At 37.0% G+C, this 21,660-nt stretch overlaps 1 protein-coding gene and 2 pseudogenes across 5 annotated transcripts in view; 1 reads left to right on the forward strand and 2 right to left on the reverse strand.

Moving 5' to 3' along the window:
- Window positions 1–386: 386 nt before the first annotated feature.
- ZMYM1 (zinc finger MYM-type containing 1) overlaps window positions 387–21,660 on the reverse strand; it is a 37,993-nt gene continuing 16,719 nt past the window's right edge. For 4 of the 5 annotated variants that reach the window (XM_045298864.1, XM_045298867.1, XM_045298865.1 and 1 more), the window contains 8 exons: window positions 17,537–17,609; window positions 17,102–17,351; window positions 8,237–8,408; window positions 7,913–8,125; window positions 5,122–5,275; window positions 3,514–3,651; window positions 3,300–3,337; window positions 387–2,867 (listed from right to left, as the gene is read on the reverse strand). In XM_045298864.1, the coding sequence (XP_045154799.1) occupies window positions 567–2,867; window positions 3,300–3,337; window positions 3,514–3,651; window positions 5,122–5,275; window positions 7,913–8,125; window positions 8,237–8,408; window positions 17,102–17,351; window positions 17,537–17,609 (3,339 nt within the window). In that variant the 3' untranslated portion in view covers window positions 387–566. The remainder of the gene's footprint in view (window positions 2,868–3,299; window positions 3,338–3,513; window positions 3,652–5,121; window positions 5,276–7,912; window positions 8,126–8,236; window positions 8,409–17,101; window positions 17,352–17,536; window positions 17,610–21,660) is intronic. The other variant, XM_045298868.1, reaches the window with a different exon arrangement.
- LOC105978843 lies at window positions 14,548–15,091 on the reverse strand (annotated as a pseudogene).
- On the forward strand, window positions 19,960–21,023 carry LOC105978844 (annotated as a pseudogene).

The following is a 21,660-nucleotide window of genomic DNA, read 5'->3' on the forward strand; positions in this document are numbered from 1 at the left end:
GGGAACCAACGTTGGACAGGGCAAGATATGACAAAATAATAATTTATAAATTATCAAGGGCTCATGAGGGAGAGGGGAGCGGGGAGGGAAGGGAAAAATGAGGACATAGTGCTGGGGGCTTAAGTGGAGAGGAAATGTTTTGAGAATGATGAGGGCAGTGAATGTACAAATGTGCTTTACACAATTGATGTATGTATGGATTGTGGTAAGAGTTGTATGAGACCCTAATAAAACAATGAAAAAAAAGAATTATACCACAATCAATTCTAGAACATCTTTGTTTTCCTCATATTCACTGTTAATCATGTAATTTTTTTTTCTAACCGTGGCCAAAATATACACAACAAAACATTGTCCAATTAAAAAACGGCTTTTCTTAGACCACATCCAAAAATATTTATTTATTTATAATTGGGAGTTCAATCCCAGCAAACAGTATTGTACAATTGCTAGCACAATCAGTTTCCCAACATTCCTTCACATCATTTCCCTTTTCTTAAGAGAACATTTTTGAATAAAAACACTGCTCCAACAGAAACACAAGCTTGAATTAAAATGAGCAAGCATCACATCTCTTTCAGCTGACCGACAAACTTTTCAGAAATCCCAGTGAGCCTTTCAGGCTCCATCAGGTTGTTCACCAGTTCCTGCTCAACAGCCATTAAGGCCAGGCCGCTCCGCCGCTCCTGTCCTGTGCTGTGACACAAAAACATCTTAAGGCGGGGCAGGACAGAAAATGAACTTTTATCACTTGCTGAAGTTATTGGCCAAGACAAAGCAATATGTAATAGCTGTGAGATACCAGGAATATTATTGTAAAGACCATGTTGAATAAATAAATAGCCAAGATTCATGAAGTCGATGTACTCATAATCCACGACAAAGTTGAGCTTTGCGTAGTGTCGATAAAACCTAAGTTCTGGGACAATATCTGTATCAAGCTTATAAAATTCTTGAACGTGTCTGGCTGTTGTTTCATTTAGTGGCTCATTCCATTTAAATAGTAGTTCTGAAATTTCCTTTATTTTGCAATAATCAAACTCTGAAAAATATAATTTTAAATTTTGCAATATAGTATCTAATCCTTGGTAATAAATATTAGTTTTATACTGCTCTTCAGTTGAAGTAGAAAATATCCTATCTGAATCACTCTGATCTGTTATTTTCTGAATTTTTCTTCTTTTCTGAAGAGGTTCTTCAACTTCCAAACCTTCACATGTTATTTTTTGACATATTTCTTCTGTTTCATCCCAAAGAGTTTTGAAACTGCTATCATTTCTCTCAGATGATAAGCATTCAAAGATGGTTTCTATTTTTGAAGACAGAGAAAAAATATTCAGAGTTTTACCCTGTAGCTCCTTGGAAAGAATTCTTGTAACACTCAGCACACGATAAAGAAATTTTAAACAAAAGATAAATTCAAATCTGGAAAGTAACGTCAACAAATTTCTCAACTCATCAGCCAAATTTGTGTGTGAGGAGTGGCTTGATATAACTTCGAGGGTTTCAATAATCTCTGGAAGACCCTCAATCACCGATAGCAATGTATGATCATGGACTGCCCAACAAGTCTGTGATGAATGATTCTTGCATGTCTTGTTTTGACTTAGGTTACAAATATTTTGAAACTTTGCCACCATTTCCCCTGACATATAAATAGTGCTGAACAAAGCACTAAGAGTGTTTAGAGTACTTCGAAATTCGTTTACTTCTTGACAAAACCTAATGACTGCTAAATCCAAAAAATGTGCATAGCAATGCATGTATACAGCTCTTGGCTCTTCCTTCTTGAATTCTGCTGCAATTTTATTGAATTTTCCCCTTAAATTAATGGTACTATCATAGCACTGGCCACGCATGTTTTTCACATCAACTCCAATCTGCTGCAGGTAAGTTTTGATAATCTTTTGTAAGTTGGGTTCAGGGATCTCTCCAGTATCAATAAAACCCAAAAATCTTTCTTTTATTAAGATAGTCTTTGGTGTTTTTTGTAGGTATCGTACACAGATCGAAAGCTGTTCTTTAGTGCTACTATCAGTTGTTTCATCACATATGATAGAAAAAGCGGAGGAAACATTGATCTCATTCACGATTGCCTGTAGCATTTCAGCCTTTATAATTTCAACAATTTCACTTTGAATTTGCGAGCTATTATAGAAGTCAACTTGTGAGCTCATCAGTCGAAATGTCCCTTCTCCTTTATCCTTTGCTCTGATCTCTAATAATTCTAAAAAATTGCCTTTATTTATAGATGAAACAGAGTGGTCATTTCCACTGAACGGTAAGCACTGCTTTCCAAGAAATAAAATAGTTTCAATGATAAACTTTAAATAGTTTTTGTTTTCCTCAACTTTTTTTGAATGAATAGAAAAATTATTGATAGCTTCATCACAAAGCTGGTATTTTTTCCAAAATTGCAATGACTTCAAATGCATCTCACTTGTTTCGTGCTTTCTGAATTTTTCCAGAGTTTTTTTCCAATTAGAAATCCCATGGGTAGCACAAGACTCTCCCTCATAGCTTAAAAAATGTTGGCAGTACAATTGGCATGAGTAACAGAAAGTCACCTCCTTTTTACTGCTGCTTTCCAAATGCGGATTTGAAACCTGGGATTTTTTAATACTTTGTGATTTCCTTTTAACTTTTTGATCTTTGGGTGCAAATTTTGAGTGACACAGTCCATCATTTATCTTCATAGTTTTCATATTGTCTTCAGAATCCTGGCTTGACACTCCATCTTTTTGTACATCTACCTCAGAGTCAATTGTGCACTGGCTGAGTCCCGGTGAGGGTGGCGAAAGGCTTGGCTGTTCCCCACTATGATTAGCAACACCACTGCTTGATTCACTGGGGGGACTCTTCGGAGTCTTTGGAAGAAAATGAGAACAAATGAGCAGTTTTCAAATAATCTGTTAAAACACTGAACAGAACTATTCTAGTAACAGTAAAATGAATGGATGAGTTACCTTATGAGCTCCACTAGGGGGAAACACTAATGACTATAACTTTGCTGTCTAGATTTAGCATTTAATGTTCACCAAACCCTTTTAATGTAAAACAAAGTTTTGTTGCCCAGGTGACAAGAATTTTAAAGAACACAGAGGAAATATATGATTACAAATTTGATGACAAACTTGAGACTTGGGAAACAATGTGAATAGCAGACATTACATTCAGAGATTATTTAGTTGGTATATATGTTTTAAGATTTAAGTTGAAAATAGGGATGAATATGCTTAAGCACGCATAAACATCTTGCTTAAACATAAAATAAATGCCAAAGAAATAGTAAAACTTACATTTGAGATGTCATTTGCTGTTACTGGAGAAACTGTATCTGTGAAGTTAATAAGGGCATAAATTTACGATCTTATACTCTCATCTACAAAATAGCATCATAAATTGTAAATGCTTATTGTACAGCAGGAAACAAAAAGTAAGTTAGGATACAGACAGATTTATCAAGCATGGAAAAATAGTGTTTACATAAAATATCTTCAAATCATTTCATACTTTCTAGGTCATCAGAGTGTCCAGGAGAGAGGTCGCCATGAGGATCTGCCAGGGATACTATATTGCTTATAACTGGAGTCGTGTCTTTCTGCAGAGGAAGCAGCTCACTCGAAGCCTCTTGCACCGTGGAAACATTTACTGATAAAAATAGACCAAGCAGAATCAATCACCAACATTGTTAATAACAAATGGTTCAAGGGGCAGTACAAATATCGGATTGCTTTAGGTGGTAGTCTAATCTAAGTAATGCTTATTAATTGGAGTAATACATATTAGGTTTTAGGAATAGCCAGGTTCTTCAGGATAATAGTAACAATATTACATTGATAGTTTATACTTTCTCATAATTTTATAGCTTTTGGCACACCATTTTTCCATCTTTTTATATAGATCACTTAAAATTATAAACAAATTTCTGCTGTAAAATTAGCCAAGGGAAACATAAGCAGTACCTATACAATCTCTTAAAGAGCCCTATTCGCGTAGCATTTATGCTTTGGGCTGCTAATCACCAAGGTCAGCAGTTCAAAACCACCAGCTGCTCCCCAGGAGAAAGACAGGGCGTTTCTACTCCTGTAAAGAGCTACAATCTTGAAAATGTACAGGCTTTCTACAGGGTTGCTATGAGTCATAAGTGACTCTATGGTAATTGAGTTATGCAATCTCTCAATGTGTATAATTTCTTATTCTTCGAGGCTTATAATGGGTATAAACTCTTACTCTTAACAGGTACAGTTCAACCTCGATACCAATGGAGTTAGGTTGGTGTCCATGCTAATACTGAAGAGATTTTCTAATAAGCCAATGGACAAGCTCCAAGTACACTATAGTAAATGTAAAAGGCACCTCTGGTAGTAAAGGAGGCTCTTTTTCTATAAGTGTACTTTGAACTAGATTTACTTTAACAATAATGCTGATCGTTTTACTTTTACAAAGCAGGAGTCAATTGGATAAAATGTTCTATATTTGGTATTATAACAATTCTGTACCATAAATATAAGTGAATTAAACCAATAGATTAACTGAGTGCTTCCTATGCACCCAATCTTGTGGTAGGTGCTCAATAAATATATCAATATAAATCCATTCATTTACTAAAGGATCCAAATAATCGATGACCAAATAAAAGCCTGTTACTCTCAATTCTGACTGGTGGTGACCCCCTATGTTCCAGAGTAAAACTGCTTACTGGTTTTCTTGGCTATATAACCTTTATAGACGCAGACAGCCAGGCCCTTCTAGCACATGGCGACTGGTGGGCTCACGCTGCCAGCTGCTCGGTTTGCAGACAAGCACAAACGGAGCACACCACTCAAGGGCTTAATCCAACATGACATGTGTCTTTCATTTCCCCCTTTAAATATTGCCTTAAAAAAGAAGACACCGGGTATCAAGCTGATACAATAATCTTTACAAATAAATACAAAATTCTCGTGGTGAGAAAAACAAAACACCTAAAAACTGTTCTTTGTAACACATTTTGAATTGTTTTACTTTCAAATCAGTTTTACTTAGAAATAAATCAAGGTTATATATGAAAAACACATAATATTCCTCTTTACTAACTTTCAGTAACTATACCTTTGACAATTGCTAAACAGACAGTACCTGTGGAAGATTCCAGCTTAGCTTTATTGTAAGCAGAAAAACAATTAAGAGAGCAGAAAAGCTCTGTCTTGCCAAAGTCATTGGTGGTCTCAATAATTTCATCTGAGTGCCTCAGTGATTTTAAAGGTACAGGTGGAAGTATTTTGGCTGGTTTCTGTTTAGAAATTAAAATAAGTCATATTTCTGGCACTTGATACATATTTTTAATAAACAAAAATATACCCACTATCACTGCTCATGGTTAAAATATTACAAATAATGTCAATGAATCCCACCCCCTTTTTAAAAATTTTTTTATTTCCTTTAAAAAAAAATCGTTTTATTAGGGGCTCATACAACTCTTATCACAATCCATACATACATCAATTGTGTAAAGCACATTTGTTCATCATTCTCAAAACAGTTTCTCTCCACGTAAGCCCCCCGACATTAGGTCCTCATTTTTCCCCTCCCTCATGAGCCCTTGATAATTTATAAATTATTATTTTGTCGTATCTTGCTTCTCACCCCTTTTTATTAAATACTTTTACTGGGGGCTCCTACACTTCCCATCACAATCCATACACTCATTCACTGTGTCAAGCACATCTGCACACACGCAGCCGTCAGCATTCCCACAGCATCTTCCCTCCACTTGAGCCCCTGAATCCTTTTAAAATGAATCCTTATTTTAAGCACTTTTAAAACAGTAAAAAGGACTATATAGATTGTAAAGGCTATAAAATTAAGGGTATAAATTATTCATCTATTAGAAAATGAAATTTATCAGATATGTAACAATATAAATGCAAGTAATGAAGAAACAGGCCATAGAAAATGTTCGTCATCCTAGGCAATCAAAACTAGATAAATAAACCAAAACTAGTTGCTGTTGATTCCAGCTGATGGAGACCCCATGCGTATTAGGCAGTGCGCCAGAAGTTCTTGGTGGTTGACTTTTTGCAAGTAGATTGCCAGACTTTCCTCCGAAGTCGCTGAGGAGTCATAAGCCTCCAATCTTCTGTTTCGCAGCTGAGCACATTAATTGTTTGGAACACCCAGGTATTCCCAGATGAAAAAACAAAAGACTTATAATAATGAATCTCTTCTCAACGTCAGCTTGGGCATTAATCCAGGACAACCCTGATTGGCGCTAGGAAAACTTAAAAGGAGAGAAATCACGGCTACTCTAGCTAACCTGACCTCCAACTCTACTGTCAGACAGCAGCAGACACGCAGTCAGAAGTGACGGGAGCTCAATAAGCAGTAAGGCGCAAAGGAACAAGACATCAACCAAGAGGCTTCCCCTGTATTCTGTCTGCTGAAACCAGAACCTGGACTAAGTAATAAGATATTAATGGTAATGATGGCATAGCACTGGTTTTGGGGAGCACAAAATGCAAAGATAAATGAAATGATCTGTATGTGAAAGAACTGGCTATGAGCAAAAGAACAAAGAAACAAACAAAAAAGGGTTAATTTTGAAATTTCCTCTTTAACCCTTTATTAATGTGACTTAAGTTTTATATTTTGAAAAATATCTAATAATTCACCAATATTTAACACCAAGCAATGGTGTTATTATCATTAAATTTATCATTCACATCCAAAGGTCAAGTATTTAACATACTCTATTGGGGAGATGTGGCCAAAATACTTCTAACTACACCAATCACCTTTATTTGGGGAGGCAGATTGTTAAAAAAACAGTTAGCTGTTACTATGAATTGAGAGAAAGTTTACAGAGTAGATCAGTTTTCCAGTCAACAGTTCATACCAAACAATCCACTTTTAAAAAGAAAAGGCCGTCTATTTTTAGATTCATAGATTTGGAAACTTCTAATTCTTGGCTACAGGTCTCCAGGATCACTCCCACACAGCATCTCCCAGGAGGAGGAAAGCTCTGAGGGGTGATGGGGCCTGACTTTAGTCCGAGCAGTCCTACCCTAGGACATGTGCTCAATACCTAACCATTCAATACTGGCTTGTAAAAATAAAACAAGCCCTACTTATTGAGTGAAGGAGAAAGAATAAATAGCATTTTTCTTCTCTGCCTTCCACCATACCATTTTGGACCCAATATAGGTTCCTTTCCTGATAGCATATGTTCCAGTAGAAAAGAGGTGGCTCATAGATGAACTGTGCTGAGTCGTCGGTCACTGGAACTCTGATTTTCAGTTGCTTATTTTTAAGAACTTAAAGGTGCAAGTTGGGTGTATCATTTGAACAAATAAGATCTATGAGCCCCATCATGTGAGTCATATTACCAACAGTGCTCATCTCACTTAGTCCATCAAATTGCCTCTGCTCTCCGAAGTTCTCACCCAAGTCTCTCTTATCAGGAGAACAGTTCAGCATTAGTTTATTTCTTTCTATGACTAATTCAGAAAAGGCTTATGACTATCTTGATTCATCTTTTACCTTTCTTAGGAGTTTAAACATAGGGAATTAAAAACACTTATGTCTAGATCTTACAGTAGACTAGTGTTATTTTTGCTAGTTTATTTGTGGTTTACAAACAGGCTTCTACTTATTTGCCTTTCCTTAGTAAAATAATCAGCCTGAGATTCTTTGGGAAAACCTCCATCATTTATCAAGAATTCTTACATAAGAAAAACTACCAGAAGGCTTTTAAAAAATTTCATCTCTACATCACCTTATCATTGTGTAAAGGTGTTCAGATCTATAGCTCCCCAATTTCCTAGCAGAATTACTCATAATCCAATTAGTAGAATCTTGTTTTTCATTTAAACCTTATGCAGTCAATTCAGATGATACTACCTCATGTTAAGTAATCAATCTTTATCCATACCTGCTTACATGCTGTAAGAGTCTTTGAATTATTAAAGTACCGGGGTTGTCCTTCCATCTGGAGCACATGGAATGAGCTAGAGTTTGTATAACAATACACCCCACAGTTCTCACAACAATTCATGACGAGGTTGTTAGCAGAGTGAAACTTTAAAAAGCAGCTATTACTGCAAAGACTATGCTTCACATTCTGGTATTTTACTTCATACTGAATCTAAGAATTAAAAACAGGCAAACAAAAAAAATCAGTCAAAACCTCTGGTAAAAGTAGAATCATAGGAATTGAGTTTATGAATGCTAAAAAAAAATAAAACTTGGAACTTACACCAGTAGCTTTCTGACACATGCTGCATTTGGTTAACATGCTATTACTACATAGAGTAACAGATGATTTTTTCCCTTCATAAGATGAGAGACAAGATTGGCTGCAAAAATTTTTGCTAGCAGTAGTATCTTCCACTGGAACACTGATCACATCCTTTGGATTTAAAATGTCTCTGAAAAGAAATGAAAATGGCACCATTAAACACCTGCATGACAATTACACTTCCTTTTTCTTCCTCAACTAAGTCTCTTACTCAAGCCTTCTCCCTAGCTGTTCTATTTACCTGACAATGTGTAAATAGTAGTAAGGACAACAATCTTAGAAAGAGAAGCCTAAACGTGATATATATATTTCTCTTACATTACGTAATCTTGGAGAAGTTATAATCTCAATGCTAATTTCCTCATCTACAGAGGAGAGATGATAAAAACACCTCTAAGTGTTGTTCTGAGGACCACCAAGCTTATATAGTAGTTGTTGTTGATTTAAAAAAGTGAAGAACAATTACATGTATGAATAACATTAGCAACTTGGAGATCTACAGGAATCCATCTCCAGGACATAGGTTTCAAAGAATGGTCAGCAAACTCGAAGGCTCCTCAAAAATTTTGGGGTCTACAAAGCAAAATTATATTAAAACTAATATAAGATGTTCTTTGCCTGTTTTACTGTGTTGACATTTGAATGGATGGTGAAAAGCAGTGATTGGTAAAAATCCCATTCTCAGCACAAATCAAGGCAGTGACACCAAAATGTACTAGCATGGACTTGCATTACTCCCAAGCGTCCTAGATTTTAAGAATGGTCTATATGAAGCTGTAAAAATGAATAATTTTATTAACTATTGATCCATTCGTATACTTTTCTTGGTGGTCTCATTTAAAAAAAATTGTGTAGTAAGCTGATTGAAATCGGTGAGCTGTGAGACACCATATTAGAAGACAGTAAAAATAAACATGATTTTCTCTTTTAACGTACACCAAAGTACAACTCCTGTCTCAAGTAAAAAGGACATAATGGGAACGTTAGGAGGTGCAATCTGAATTAGCTGGTTTTGGTGTTTTGTTTTGTCTTGTTTTTCACAGAATACATTTTTCTTGAAAGAAAAACCAGCAAACTATTACGCAAAAGTGGAATCTTCTCAAAATTGAACAAAGTGAGACCTGTTACTTCAAAAGATTTTCAAAAAACAAAAACAAAAAAACCCACAATAGCATTTGCTGTCAATGAGAAAATTCGAGCTTTCAAGTGAAATTTGAATTTTAGAAAACTTGTACCTGCCACATTAAGCTTGGACGTTTTATAATCTTAGAAGATTTTTCTGATAAGATTGGTGGTATTATTAACAAATAGGGCTTTAAAAACATGGTAATTTCTGGAAGAGCTGCTCGGTAAACCAATAGGGTTTCTAAGGGCTCTGTAGCACGATGTGACAAAAGTCATCCAGGGATTCAAGGACAAAAGGATCTTAACCTAAAGAGTACAAAAAGTTCACTGATGTGGTTTCAGACTCCACAATGCAACAAAGTTTTTAAGAAACTGCCATTTGTCCTTTGGTACTACACAGAACATTCATAATAATATAAAAAGGATAGGAAAACATCTCTCTCCATTTTTCGACCACAGGCTTAAGAATCCAGATTTTCATCCTAGATTTTTAACCAAAACAACATATTACAACAGATAGGACAAGACAACAGAAAAATCTAGCCAAACACTCAAGAAGTTTATAAAACTAATAAAATGATGCTACTCTACTAAATTTTTACTTAGGAAAATGTGGTTATTTTTCATTAAAGAAATATTATTAGCATGTAAATAACTTTTAGATGAGTTAAATAAATATTCTAAATTTATCAGCTGTTTTAGTTGATAACACACTAAGTACTAATAAATAAACCTACATACACTAAACCTCTCATTTAAAATTTTTCAATAATGAAAAGGGGTCCTGAAACCAAAAAATTGAAGAGCTGCTGGTAGAAGAAATATCAATCTCTAGAACCCTGAGGACAGCAATCTTTCAAGATGATAGTTTTCTGAAGAAATATTCCCAAAATAAATATTATTTTAACAGTTCCACGTTTTTAAGGTATTATGAACTTTCAGCCTTCTTCAATGAAAACAATCACAAGACAATATCATTATCACAGCATCATTATTTTACTAGTTTGAAATATAGCTCTACTAGTCTGGAACAGAAGGAGCCTATGGGATGTGGGGCTCATGGTCTCCAGGAGCAACTGCCTCCTTTGCTATGAGACCAGAAGAACGAGACAGTGCCGCCCAACCATCACTGAGCATTTTGATCACAGATTCTGTGGATGAGTTCTGAACAAAAGAGGTTCAATGTAAGAAAACTAATTCCCCTACATCATCATTAAACCTTCATCCAAAAATACCCCTCTAAAGTCTTCTTCAACCCAAATAGTAGTTTAAATTAACTAGTAATGATTGTCTGCCTTGAGCATGTGCTTTTTAAAATTTTCTTCTAGCTTTATTATGGTGAAGTAGATGGGGGTTTACATTTAACAACGTATATTCAACAACTTATCCAAATAGCTTGTCCTTTAAAAGAATGATCTATATAGGATCAAACTGACAACAGAAAAGCCAGACAGGAATGAGCTGAGGAGACAGAGAGTTTATGCTCACAGGGGAGGGCGTTTTGGAAACAGGGTGAGTATGGTTGTACACCTTGAAGGGCATCACTGAAAAGTACAGACAGAAACTGAGCTGGCATGCGCTTTGTTGGCTCAACACCACCAACAAAATGCAATGATCCAAACTCATTGCCATCAAGTGCATGCCGACTCATAACGCCCCTATAGGATAGGGCAGAACTGCCCCTGCGAGTTTCTAAGACTGTAATGCTTTACGGGAATAGGGAGCCCAGCCTTTTTCTCTCAAAATGACCGGGTAGTTTCAAACTGTGACCCTGTGGTTAACAGCACAGCATGTAACCATTATGTCACCATGGCTCATATCTATCCATCTATAGCTAAAAAGATCGATACTCATAGTACTTGAGTTATGCCACACATGTATTTCATCTGACAAAAATGGCTCTAGAATTCACACAGGCCTTGGGCATATACAGATGAGTACAAACTGGTCTCCATGGTCAAGGGGCTTGGGCTTACAGGGCAATACAAATATTTAACAAACAATATATTATAATCAATGAATTATGAATACAATACTACAGAACAAGTAATTGTTGGTGGTAAAGGGGATGAGAGAAATAGTAGGGGAGTAGATAAAAGGAAAAGATATTTAAAATAGACTTTTGAGAGAAATTAGCCACATAGGAAGGGAAGCAAAAGAAACACTGTTATAGACATGCTAAATTATTGGCTTCTAATCTTATTGTTAGAAATGCCTAAAATTAACTTAGCACAGGCCTGAATAAGTGTCTTATTGAGTTTTAATGTATGAGATTATTTTTATCTCAACTGAATATGCTGGTTTAAAAAATATGTTGGTTTCAATTGGGATACTTAAAATTCAGAAATGACATTTAAAAAATATTTTACTCCCAGAAAACACACCATTTTGCCACATGATTTAAAATGTCACCCTTAAAGCAATCTTTCTTTCATTTGACTTGTGAAATAAAATAAAAACTGCATTAATCCAAAACAAATTTAAAATGATTTATTATTGACAAGCGGCTTTAACAAAGGCTCAAACATAACAATTATGAGGATGGCACATGATGGGGCAGTAGTTTGTTCTGTTGTACATAGTTACAATGCATTGGAATACTCAATGTTGCCGAACACATTGTAAAAACATTGCAGCAACATAAAATTAACTAAAACCTCGAGAATTATAGATTAATACCCAAAGGGCCTATGACTATGGAATAAAAAGAAGTTCTGGCAAAAGCACAAATGGCTTTTCAGTGAGCAGCCTCTCAGCCTAAGTAGTACCGCTGACTTTTTATCAACATACAAAATAGTTTTATCAAAAAGAATTTTATTCCAGAATGAAAGCTTGACTTACACTTCTGCTCATATTGGGTTTCCTTTCCCTTGAGAACAGTTTACTCATAAATCTTCCCTGCTTCAGCCTTTTCAATCTGTTTGGGAGACTCACTAAGGATACATACAGGGAAAACTCTAAACATAGCAAAAGAATACATTAACATCTCAAGATCTCAGCAAAAGCAAAAGAAAAGGTTGGGGATGTATGATCTCTAAGGTCCTTTCCACTGATATGATTCTGCAGAGAGAAAGGAAGCGAAGTAAAGAGGACACCGTACAACCCAGAGCAAAAATGAGAAAAGACACTGTAATAGTAAAGGCTTGAGAAAGTGAGAGTGTTGAATTTCAGTGACAGTACTTTGCAGCAATGGACCACACCTGAACCAGCAGCCAAGCCAGAAGCTGAAGTACATGGGAAACTAAGGAACTGGATGAGAATGTAAAAGGCCAAATTCCCTATGCTCGTAATTACAGGGTCTAGAAAGCTGACTCTGGTGGGGGAAGGCCCTCACGGTTATGACATAAATAAATCTTAACGAACATTCTCATGACTGAACACAGTCCCTCTAATAATCCCTCATATAGGAATTGTCATAAAGGAGCTACCAAAAAAGATGAATCATTCCTGCGTTTGGCTATTAACTATGCCTGAAGGTTATCTGTAGATAAGAGCTATCAGGTTATAGCCCAACCCATGGTAAAATGTAGCACGCCCTCTTATGATGTCTCTTTCTGATAGGGATCATAGATTGATCCCCTGGAGAGGACTCAGGGGCATCCAAGGTCAACTAGCACTAGGTCAAGATGCTGACTCACTTCATTGCCTGTGTAATATGTTCGCTGTATTACATGTATGCCTTTTGAAAGGTCTGTAAACTTTGTGATTACATATACCCATTGGAAAACACATCCACTCTTAGTTCCAACATAGGGACAAAGAGCCCCTGTGCCCACTTTGTCGTTCTATATTATTTTCCACAATTGCCTAGTTACTCCTAAGGACCCATTCGACTGTTGGGGGCCAGTACACCAACAGTAGTATCCAACTTAAAAAGGTTTGTGAGTTTAAAATAGGTCTTGGTGGGACCAGAGAGTCTGCAAACTCCGAGGTGAAGCTGCTACACTAACTACTCAAGAATCACATTTTGGGTGACAAAATATAACTGCCAATGGAGGAAGCAAGATTCAAATTATGGCAATCAGATTCCAAACCAAGACATTAACCAAACCAAACCGAACCCACCGCCATCAAGTTGATCATGATTCATAGTAACTATAGGGTTTCCGAGGCTATAAATCTTTCTTTTTCCTTTTTAATAGCGCTTGAAATAAAAGTTAGACATCCATAGCTGAAATTAACACATTCTAAAAATTACCTTCTCCTATTAATAGGAAGACCATTTTCTATGCATGTATTTGGCATAAACTCAACTCAGGATTAATTTGTGATGTTCACTTACAACCCCCACCCCCCCCAAAAAAAGCTAACAACTGAATCATCTAGTTAATAAAAATTACAAACTCAGGTACATTAACATAATATACAGAAAATTATGGCCCTATTAATGCACAAGAAATAGAGTACCTTTTAATGAAAAAAAAACTTCAGTACTCTTGTTCATTAATTTTTTTTCTCTTGTTCATTAATTTAGCCTTGTATTTTTTCATTTTTTACAAAAATAATATCTACACAGTATACAGGGTTCTACATTAGTTTTTTTTCCTACATTAGCTTTTAGTTTTCCCATATAAACATTACACATCCTAAAATGGTGTCACTACCTGAAGTGAAAAATCAACACAGCAAAATTAGCAACTTTACAAAAAAAAGATACAGGCTCCGAAACATGGTTTCTCACTTCAAACTTATGAAACCAGTTGAATCACTTTTAGGGATGGCCTAATAGGTTTGAGAAACAAGTTATTGGAGGAAAAAGCTCAAAACAAATGCTGCCATTTACAAATTAACCTATAGTTAGACTTAATTGGACACCAGCTAGGTGTACATTTAGGACAGGGAGGGGGGATTCCAATGAAATACTAAATTACGTAACAAGTTCAAAGCACCTGAAAACCCGACAGTATCACCTTACAAAATAAGATTATACCATTGGTTGAAGGAGGATCTGACATTAGGAAGATCAATAATCCATCTAAATGCTGTGTTTAATAAGCAGTGTCTATCTACAAACTTATTCAACAAAGGGTAAGGGAGTTGTGGTAGTAGTAATGAAAAAGCTTAAATGAGTAGCAGCTATGGGCAATTCCTTCAGGTTCCAGTCTGTTGACGTCATGGTGACACTGGGGTGCTTCCTTACTCGTCTAACAAAATAAGCTCTTGTTAAACTGCTGCCATCTCATCTTCTGGTCCTCTTTCCTGCTCAAGTTTTCATTCTTTTGTGCTTTTTTCAAAGCTTTCTTCTTTTTATATTCACGATGCTGGACAGGCTTTTTTTGGACATGGGCTTGGTGCCATGGTCCTCCTTTGCCTATCTGTCCTCTTCTACAGGCTCGAGGTTCAGCAGTGGAGGTACACACCTCAGCAGCACGGCCACAGCCAGCAAAGGTGAGTGCGGCGGTGCCACTGTCTTCATCTGATACTTCAATCTCCGCTTCATAAACACTACCTTCACTCCAGGTAGCCATACACTTGTCTCCTACTTCCCATGAGTGAATGGGCAGGATACACACAAAACTGTTGGAGCTTTTAAGAGTTCCAGAAGGTTGAGTTGAAAGGAGGCCTTTGATTAGTAGTATAACATCTTGTAAATCTTTTTCCAATTTTAGCAAATCTTCACTTTCTCCATTCCACTTGCTTGCGTTGAGCTTTGTAGCGTTCCAGGTGCTTTGCTAGATCCTTTAACATCGTGTGTGGGGCTGGGGTGGTGGGAAAGGGGCCGTGTGATTAAATCCACTGGTGGGAGCAGCAGCAGCAGCAGCAGCAGCAAGAGAAACCTCCACAGGGTCGACATGGCTATAAATCTTTATGGCACAGATAGCCTCATCTCTCTCCCTTGGTGTAAACCACTGACCTAGTTGTTAGTAGCCCAACATGTAACAATAGCTCCACCAAATCTCCTTAACCAAAACATTATTTGAAAGGAATTAATTTAGAAGCAAAATTTAATCTTAGCATGATAACTAGCACTTAATGCAGCGGTTCTCAACCTGTGCGGTGCAACCCATTTGGGGGTCGAACGACCCTTTCACCGGGGTATCCCGATTCGCAACAGTAGCATAAGTACAGTTAACAAGTAGCAACGAAAATAATTTTATGGTTGGGGGGGAGGGGTCACCATAACATGAGGAATTGTTTTAAAGGGTCACGGCAGAGTGGCAATACCGGGAGGGTGGAGTAGAAAGAAGGAACTGATTACAGGGATCTACATATAACCTCCTCCCTAGGGGACAAACAACAGGAAAGTGGGTGGAGGGAGACGTTAGGACAGTGTAAGATATGACAAAATAATAATAATTTATAAATTATCAAGGGTTCATAAGGGAGTGGGGTGTGGGGAGGGAGGAGAAAAATGAGGAGCTGATACCAAGGGCCCAAGTAGAAAGCAAATGTTTTGAGCATGATGAGGGCAACAAAAGCATAAATGTGCTTGAGGCAATGGATGGATGTATGGAGTGTAATAAGAGTTGCATGAGGCCCCAATAAAATGATTAAAAAAAAAAAAGAAAAGAAAAGGTCACGGAATTAGGAAGGTTGAGAACCACTGATTGAATGAGTATTAACAGCCTAGAATTATATTACTAGAGAATTTTCAAGGACTACGTATCTCAACGTAGTTAGTGGTAGAAGTTCTCAACAATTTTCACCTGAGTGAAGTCAGTACTTTCTTTCTTTGCATCTAAACTGCCTTACAAAATGTAAAATAGCCAAAAAGACCTTGTATGGAAATCACATACACAGGTTTATTTAGGACTATTCAACTTTTTGAAGGAATTAAAAAGCTTCTTGACTATTACAAGAGAAACATTGTATTTAATACCTTTCAAGTTCTAAAATAAATGTCAGAGGATTTATTTTTGAGTAAATGTTGCCTACAAGTTAAAATGATAAAATGGGCATACAAGGGAGCTTCAAAAAGTTCACGGGAAAATGGAATTGGAAGATAATTGAACTTTTCCCTGAGCTTTTAATGCCCCCTAGTACATTCACCCGTCACTAAACTCTCACTGCCAACAAATCAATGCCAACATATAGCGACACTAATGGGACAAGGTAGAACTGCCCTTTTAAGTTTCGGAGGCTAGATCTCTTTACGGGAGTAGAAAGCCCCATAGTTCTCCAATGGAGTGATTGTTTTTAAACTGCTGACCATGAGGATTGCAGCTGAATATATAACCACTATGCGACCAAAACTCCCCTAAAAAACTCAGTGACATCTACACAATTCTGACTCATATCAACCCTATATGACAGGCTAGAACTACCCCTGTGGAACTGCCCCTGTGGTTTCTACCTGAGAATGTAGCTCCTGATGGGAGTAGAAAGCCTCATCTTTCCCCCAAGGAACAGTTTGTAGTTTTGAACCACTGACCTTGCAGTTAGTAGCCCATGTTCATCCCACCTCTAGATAATTTCAATGGAAAAGAACAGGAAAACATGGTTTGGAAAGTCACATGATTTAATGCAAAAAACAAAACAGAAACCTGAATTCTTCATACTATAATTTATGAAAACCTCTCAACTAATCAGTTTTTTTCTTCTGAAAAATCTCTAAGAGGAGCTGAAAGCAGCAGCAACTTCGTTTCAATAAAGCAAGGTGATGCTTTCAGAAAAAAGTGAAAAATAGAAAATAATAGCCAAGATTCTGATCAAGAACAAGGTGGGCAAGTAAAACGGGTGTACTTAAGAATTATATACCTGGAGCAGTTTGAGCAAGTTTTCCTGGGAGGAGCCAGCACACTGGCCGATGAAATGAATTCAGTGATGCACGCTGTGGAGCAGAAAAGCTGAGCAGACTCTTTCCTCTGATAAGCAGTTTGCCCTTTCTGAAGAACCTTTTTACAACCAAAACAGGAAACCTGAATAGCTGTGGTTGAAATTGAAGGAAGCATTTTGTTCATGCCAGATGATGCTGGAGAAAGCTGGATGCCAGTAGTCAACTGAAAAGCTATAAAAACAAAATAGGAAGAGAAAAATTAGTATTCACATAAAATTAAGTATGCACTCTCTGACTTTCTTTTAGAGGTAATTCTCCTGGACTTGAGATCCAATACAAACAACATTCAGAACATTCTGAAAAAAGTAGACTATACTGGCTTGAGCAAATAGAATTAACTAAAATAATGCTGTTACCACTGTCTGAAAACGTAGTGTTCACTTTCATTTCACACTCCTGAATTTTGGGCTGTTGGGCTTGAAAATATTCCTAAAAAAGAGTGATGAAAATAATCAGTTATTCCACAGAAAGTGATAAATTACGCTCGTATACTTAGTGAATTCAATTGACATGGTAGATAAGTAAGCACTACCTTTGTGGTACCTTTGGTGGATAGAATCAATCATTAGGTTTATCATACCCAGACATGACCTCAGAGATCTTTCAACACACTCCCTCATTAGCCAGGATCACAAGCAGAAGAAATACTTAATGATACATCTCTTTTCCCTTATTGTTCTTAGCATTAATGGCCAACTGTCTTCCTAAGGCTCGAAACACACAAATTTTTTCAGAGCAGCAACAACCTCCCAGTCACCAGATCTAAATCTGATTGATATGCTTGAATGATCATGGGTTGAAAACCAATGCCTATTTGTCAATCAACAATAAAAAAAAACAAAAACCAATGCCTAGTTCTTAGATGGATAACATTCCCAGTTAATACACTTAGAATTGGACCGACAATTTCACCATCAAATAGCAGTCATAATCTTTTAATACTGATCTACTTTAGGCTATTTCTAAAACAAAATAGTCTGATTGACTTTTTACTGGTTCACCCACAAACATTCCAAGGAAATCTGTCCCTACTACCAAAGACTCACAGCTAGGGCGAGCTTATCCTTTATAGGTGCTTTAGCATGTGAAGTCTGTAAGAGTTTAATCATGTTTAAGTATAAAACTAATTTGAGTTTTTTAAAATATAAAGACCAAGACCTCAGGGACATAGCAAAAGCAGTACTCAGGACAATTTATGGTAATCGATGCGCACATTAAAAAAAAAAAAAAGAGAACCAAAATCAACACAGCCTAGCATCGTCAATATCTGGAACAAGAGCAACAAACTAAACCTTCAGTCACCAGAAGAAAATAAATAAGTAGAGCAGAAATACTGAACTGAAAAATAGGAAAAAAAATCAACAAGACAAGAACTGACAAATTGCTGGCAAACTTAACTAAGGGAAAGATTCAAAAATTAAAAATAAGAGATGAACAAGCAGTGACATTACAAAAAAACCGAGTGAAGTAAAAATAAAACAATATTATTAAAGGCTGTACTCCAAACAAATTTGAATACTTACATGAAATGGACAAATTTTTGGAAACTCAAGATCCACACAAATTAACTCGGACTGATGTGAATAGAAAACCTCAGCAAACTCATGAGAGAAGCCACAGATCAGGTCATTAAAAAAGGACCAACACAAAAAAGTCCATGGCCAAAGCATGAAGAAATGCCCTTCAGTCCAAAACCTGAAGAAATGGCTTCATCAGGGAATTGTACCAAGCACTCCAAGAAGAGCTGGTAGCAATTCTACACAAACTATTCCAGAATATAAAGATGACAGCAAACTCCTAAACTCATTTTATGAAGCTGCCAAAACTGATACCCAAACTAAGCAAAGACATTACCGAGTTAGAAAACTACAGACCAATACCCTTATGAAAGCAGATGCAAAATAAATAATAAAATAAAATTAAAAAAGGAAAGTAGATGCAAATTTTTTCAACAAAATCCTGGCCGATAAAATCCAACAATATATCAAGACAAACAAAAACCCCACCATGATCAAGTGGTATTTATACCAGGCACCCAAAGATGAGATGGTTCAACATTTGAAAAACAATCTATACAATCCACCATGTAAACAAAAAATAAGAAACATATGATCATATCAATTGATGCAGAAAAGATATTTGACAAATACAACATGCATTCCTGATCAAAACACTCAATAAAATAGGAATAGGAAAAAAAGTAATAGAAAGGATATTTCTCAATACAATAAAGGCCATATACGCAAAACCAATGGCCAACATCTCACTCAATGGAGGAAAAACTGAAAGCATTCCCCCGCAAATGAGAACCAGACAATAATGCCCCTTATCACCACTCTTCATCAATATTAGGCTGCAAGTCTTAGCCAGAGCTATTAAAAATCAAAAAGAAATATAAAAAATCCAACTTAGCAAAGAATAAGTGAAACTCTCTTTGCAGATATCATTTTTATATGTAGAAAAACCCAGAGACTCAACAAAAAATTGTGGGAAACAAAAGATTTGGCACCATGGCAGAATACAAGATTAACATACAAAAATCCAAGAAAATAGTATCATTTACAATAGCTATACAAAAGATGAAATATTTAGGAATAAGCCTAGCCAGAGAAACAAAACTTATTCAAAGAAAACTGCAAAACAGAGAGAGCCACATTAATGGAAGAATCCCATGTTCATGGATAGGAAGGCTCAATATTACAAAAATGACAATACTAACCAAAACAATGTATAAATGCACACAATTCTGATCTAGAGCTCAGCTACATTCTTTAAAGAAATGGAAAAAGGTAATTACTAACTTCATATAGAGACCCAGGACATGCAATGAACTTCTTAAGAACAAAGAAATAGGAGGCCTCTCACTTCCTGATTTTAAAACCTATTGCATAGCAATGATAGTTAAAATAGTGTGGGTCTGATAAAATAGATACACAGACCAATGGCACAAAATAGAGTATCCAGAAACAAATGCAGACAACTGATCCTTGATAAGGACCAAAAAACATTAAATGGGGAAGTAGTAGTCTAACAAATGATGCTGGCAAAACTAGATCGCGGTCTGTAGAAGAATGAAGCAGGACCCACACCACACCCTATGTACAAACACACAATCAAGATGTAAATCCCAGAGCTATAAAGATAATTAATGAGAAAATATGGACAAACTTAAAAGCCCTATTGCAGGGTCCAGACACAGTATCATATATAACAAAGGAAATACATGCAACAGAAGACAAAATAGATGAGCAGGGCCCACTAAAAATAAGACATTTGGATGCATCAAAAGGCTTCAACAAAAGAATAGAGAGGAAAAAAATAACGAGAACCCATATAAAAGAATAATTTCTACATAGAAAACTTTAAATACTTCAATATAAAAAGACCTCTTTCCGTCTCCTGAGGCGGTAGGGAGAGGAGCCGCCGCCACGTCCGCGCATCTGCAGTGGATGGTCCTGCGGAACTGCTCCAGGTTCCTGATCAACAGGAACAAGCAGACCTACAGCACCGAGCCCAATCACCTGAGAGCCGCACCTCCTTCCGCCACAACGGGCTGACACACCGCAAGACGGTGGGCGTCGAGCCCACGGCGGACGGCCAGGGGGTTGTAGTGGTCCTGAAGCGGAGGTCAGGCCAGCGGAAGCCGGCCACCTCCTACGTGCGGACCACCATTAACAAGACCGCCGGGCCACGCTCAGCAGCATCCCGCACATGATCCGCAAAAACAAGTACCGCCCGACCTTCGTTCGCATGGCTGCCATCCGCAGAGCCAGCGCCATCCTCCGCAGCCAGAAGCCTGTGATGGCGAAGAGGAAGCGGACTCACCCCACCAAGAGCTCCTGAGCACCCCTCGTCCACAGCAATACAGAGAACTGCCCTCCAAAAATAGGAGAAAAAGACAAAAAATCCAATTGAAAAATGGGCAAATGGCATGAACAGTTCACCAAAGACGACATTCAATTTCCCAATAAACATAAGAAATGCTTATGATCACTAGCAAATTAAAGCAATGATGAGATACTACCTTACACCGACAATGACAGCCAAGTTCAACTGGCTGTGGAGAACTGTCATACACTGCTGGTGGGACTATAAAAATGTGCAACCTCTGTGGGAAGTGATAAGAGATACCTCAAACAACAGGGAATAGAAAGTCCATAGGATCCAGCAATTCTTCAGTGTACCCATGTTCATTGGAGCAGAAGTCAGCAACAACTTACCGGTAAATACCCATCATTAACGACTGGATAAAGAACCTTTGGTCCATACAACAATGGAATACTACGCACTGATAAAAAAAAACTGACAAAACTATGAAGCACCTCATGGCATGGCTTCTCAGAGAACATTATGCTGAGTGAAATCAGTCAATTACAAAAGGATAAATATTGTATAAGACCAGTTATTTAAACATACACACAGAAGGAAAAAAATCCAAGACAAAAAACAGGGAGGGTAACGGGAGAAAGGGAGAAGTCTG

Source organism: Echinops telfairi, unplaced genomic scaffold, assembly GCF_000313985.2.
Source record: "Echinops telfairi isolate 266 unplaced genomic scaffold, ASM31398v2 ScPeMD7_7457;HRSCAF=8495, whole genome shotgun sequence".
NCBI classification, from domain to species: Eukaryota; Metazoa; Chordata; class Mammalia; order Afrosoricida; family Tenrecidae; genus Echinops; species Echinops telfairi.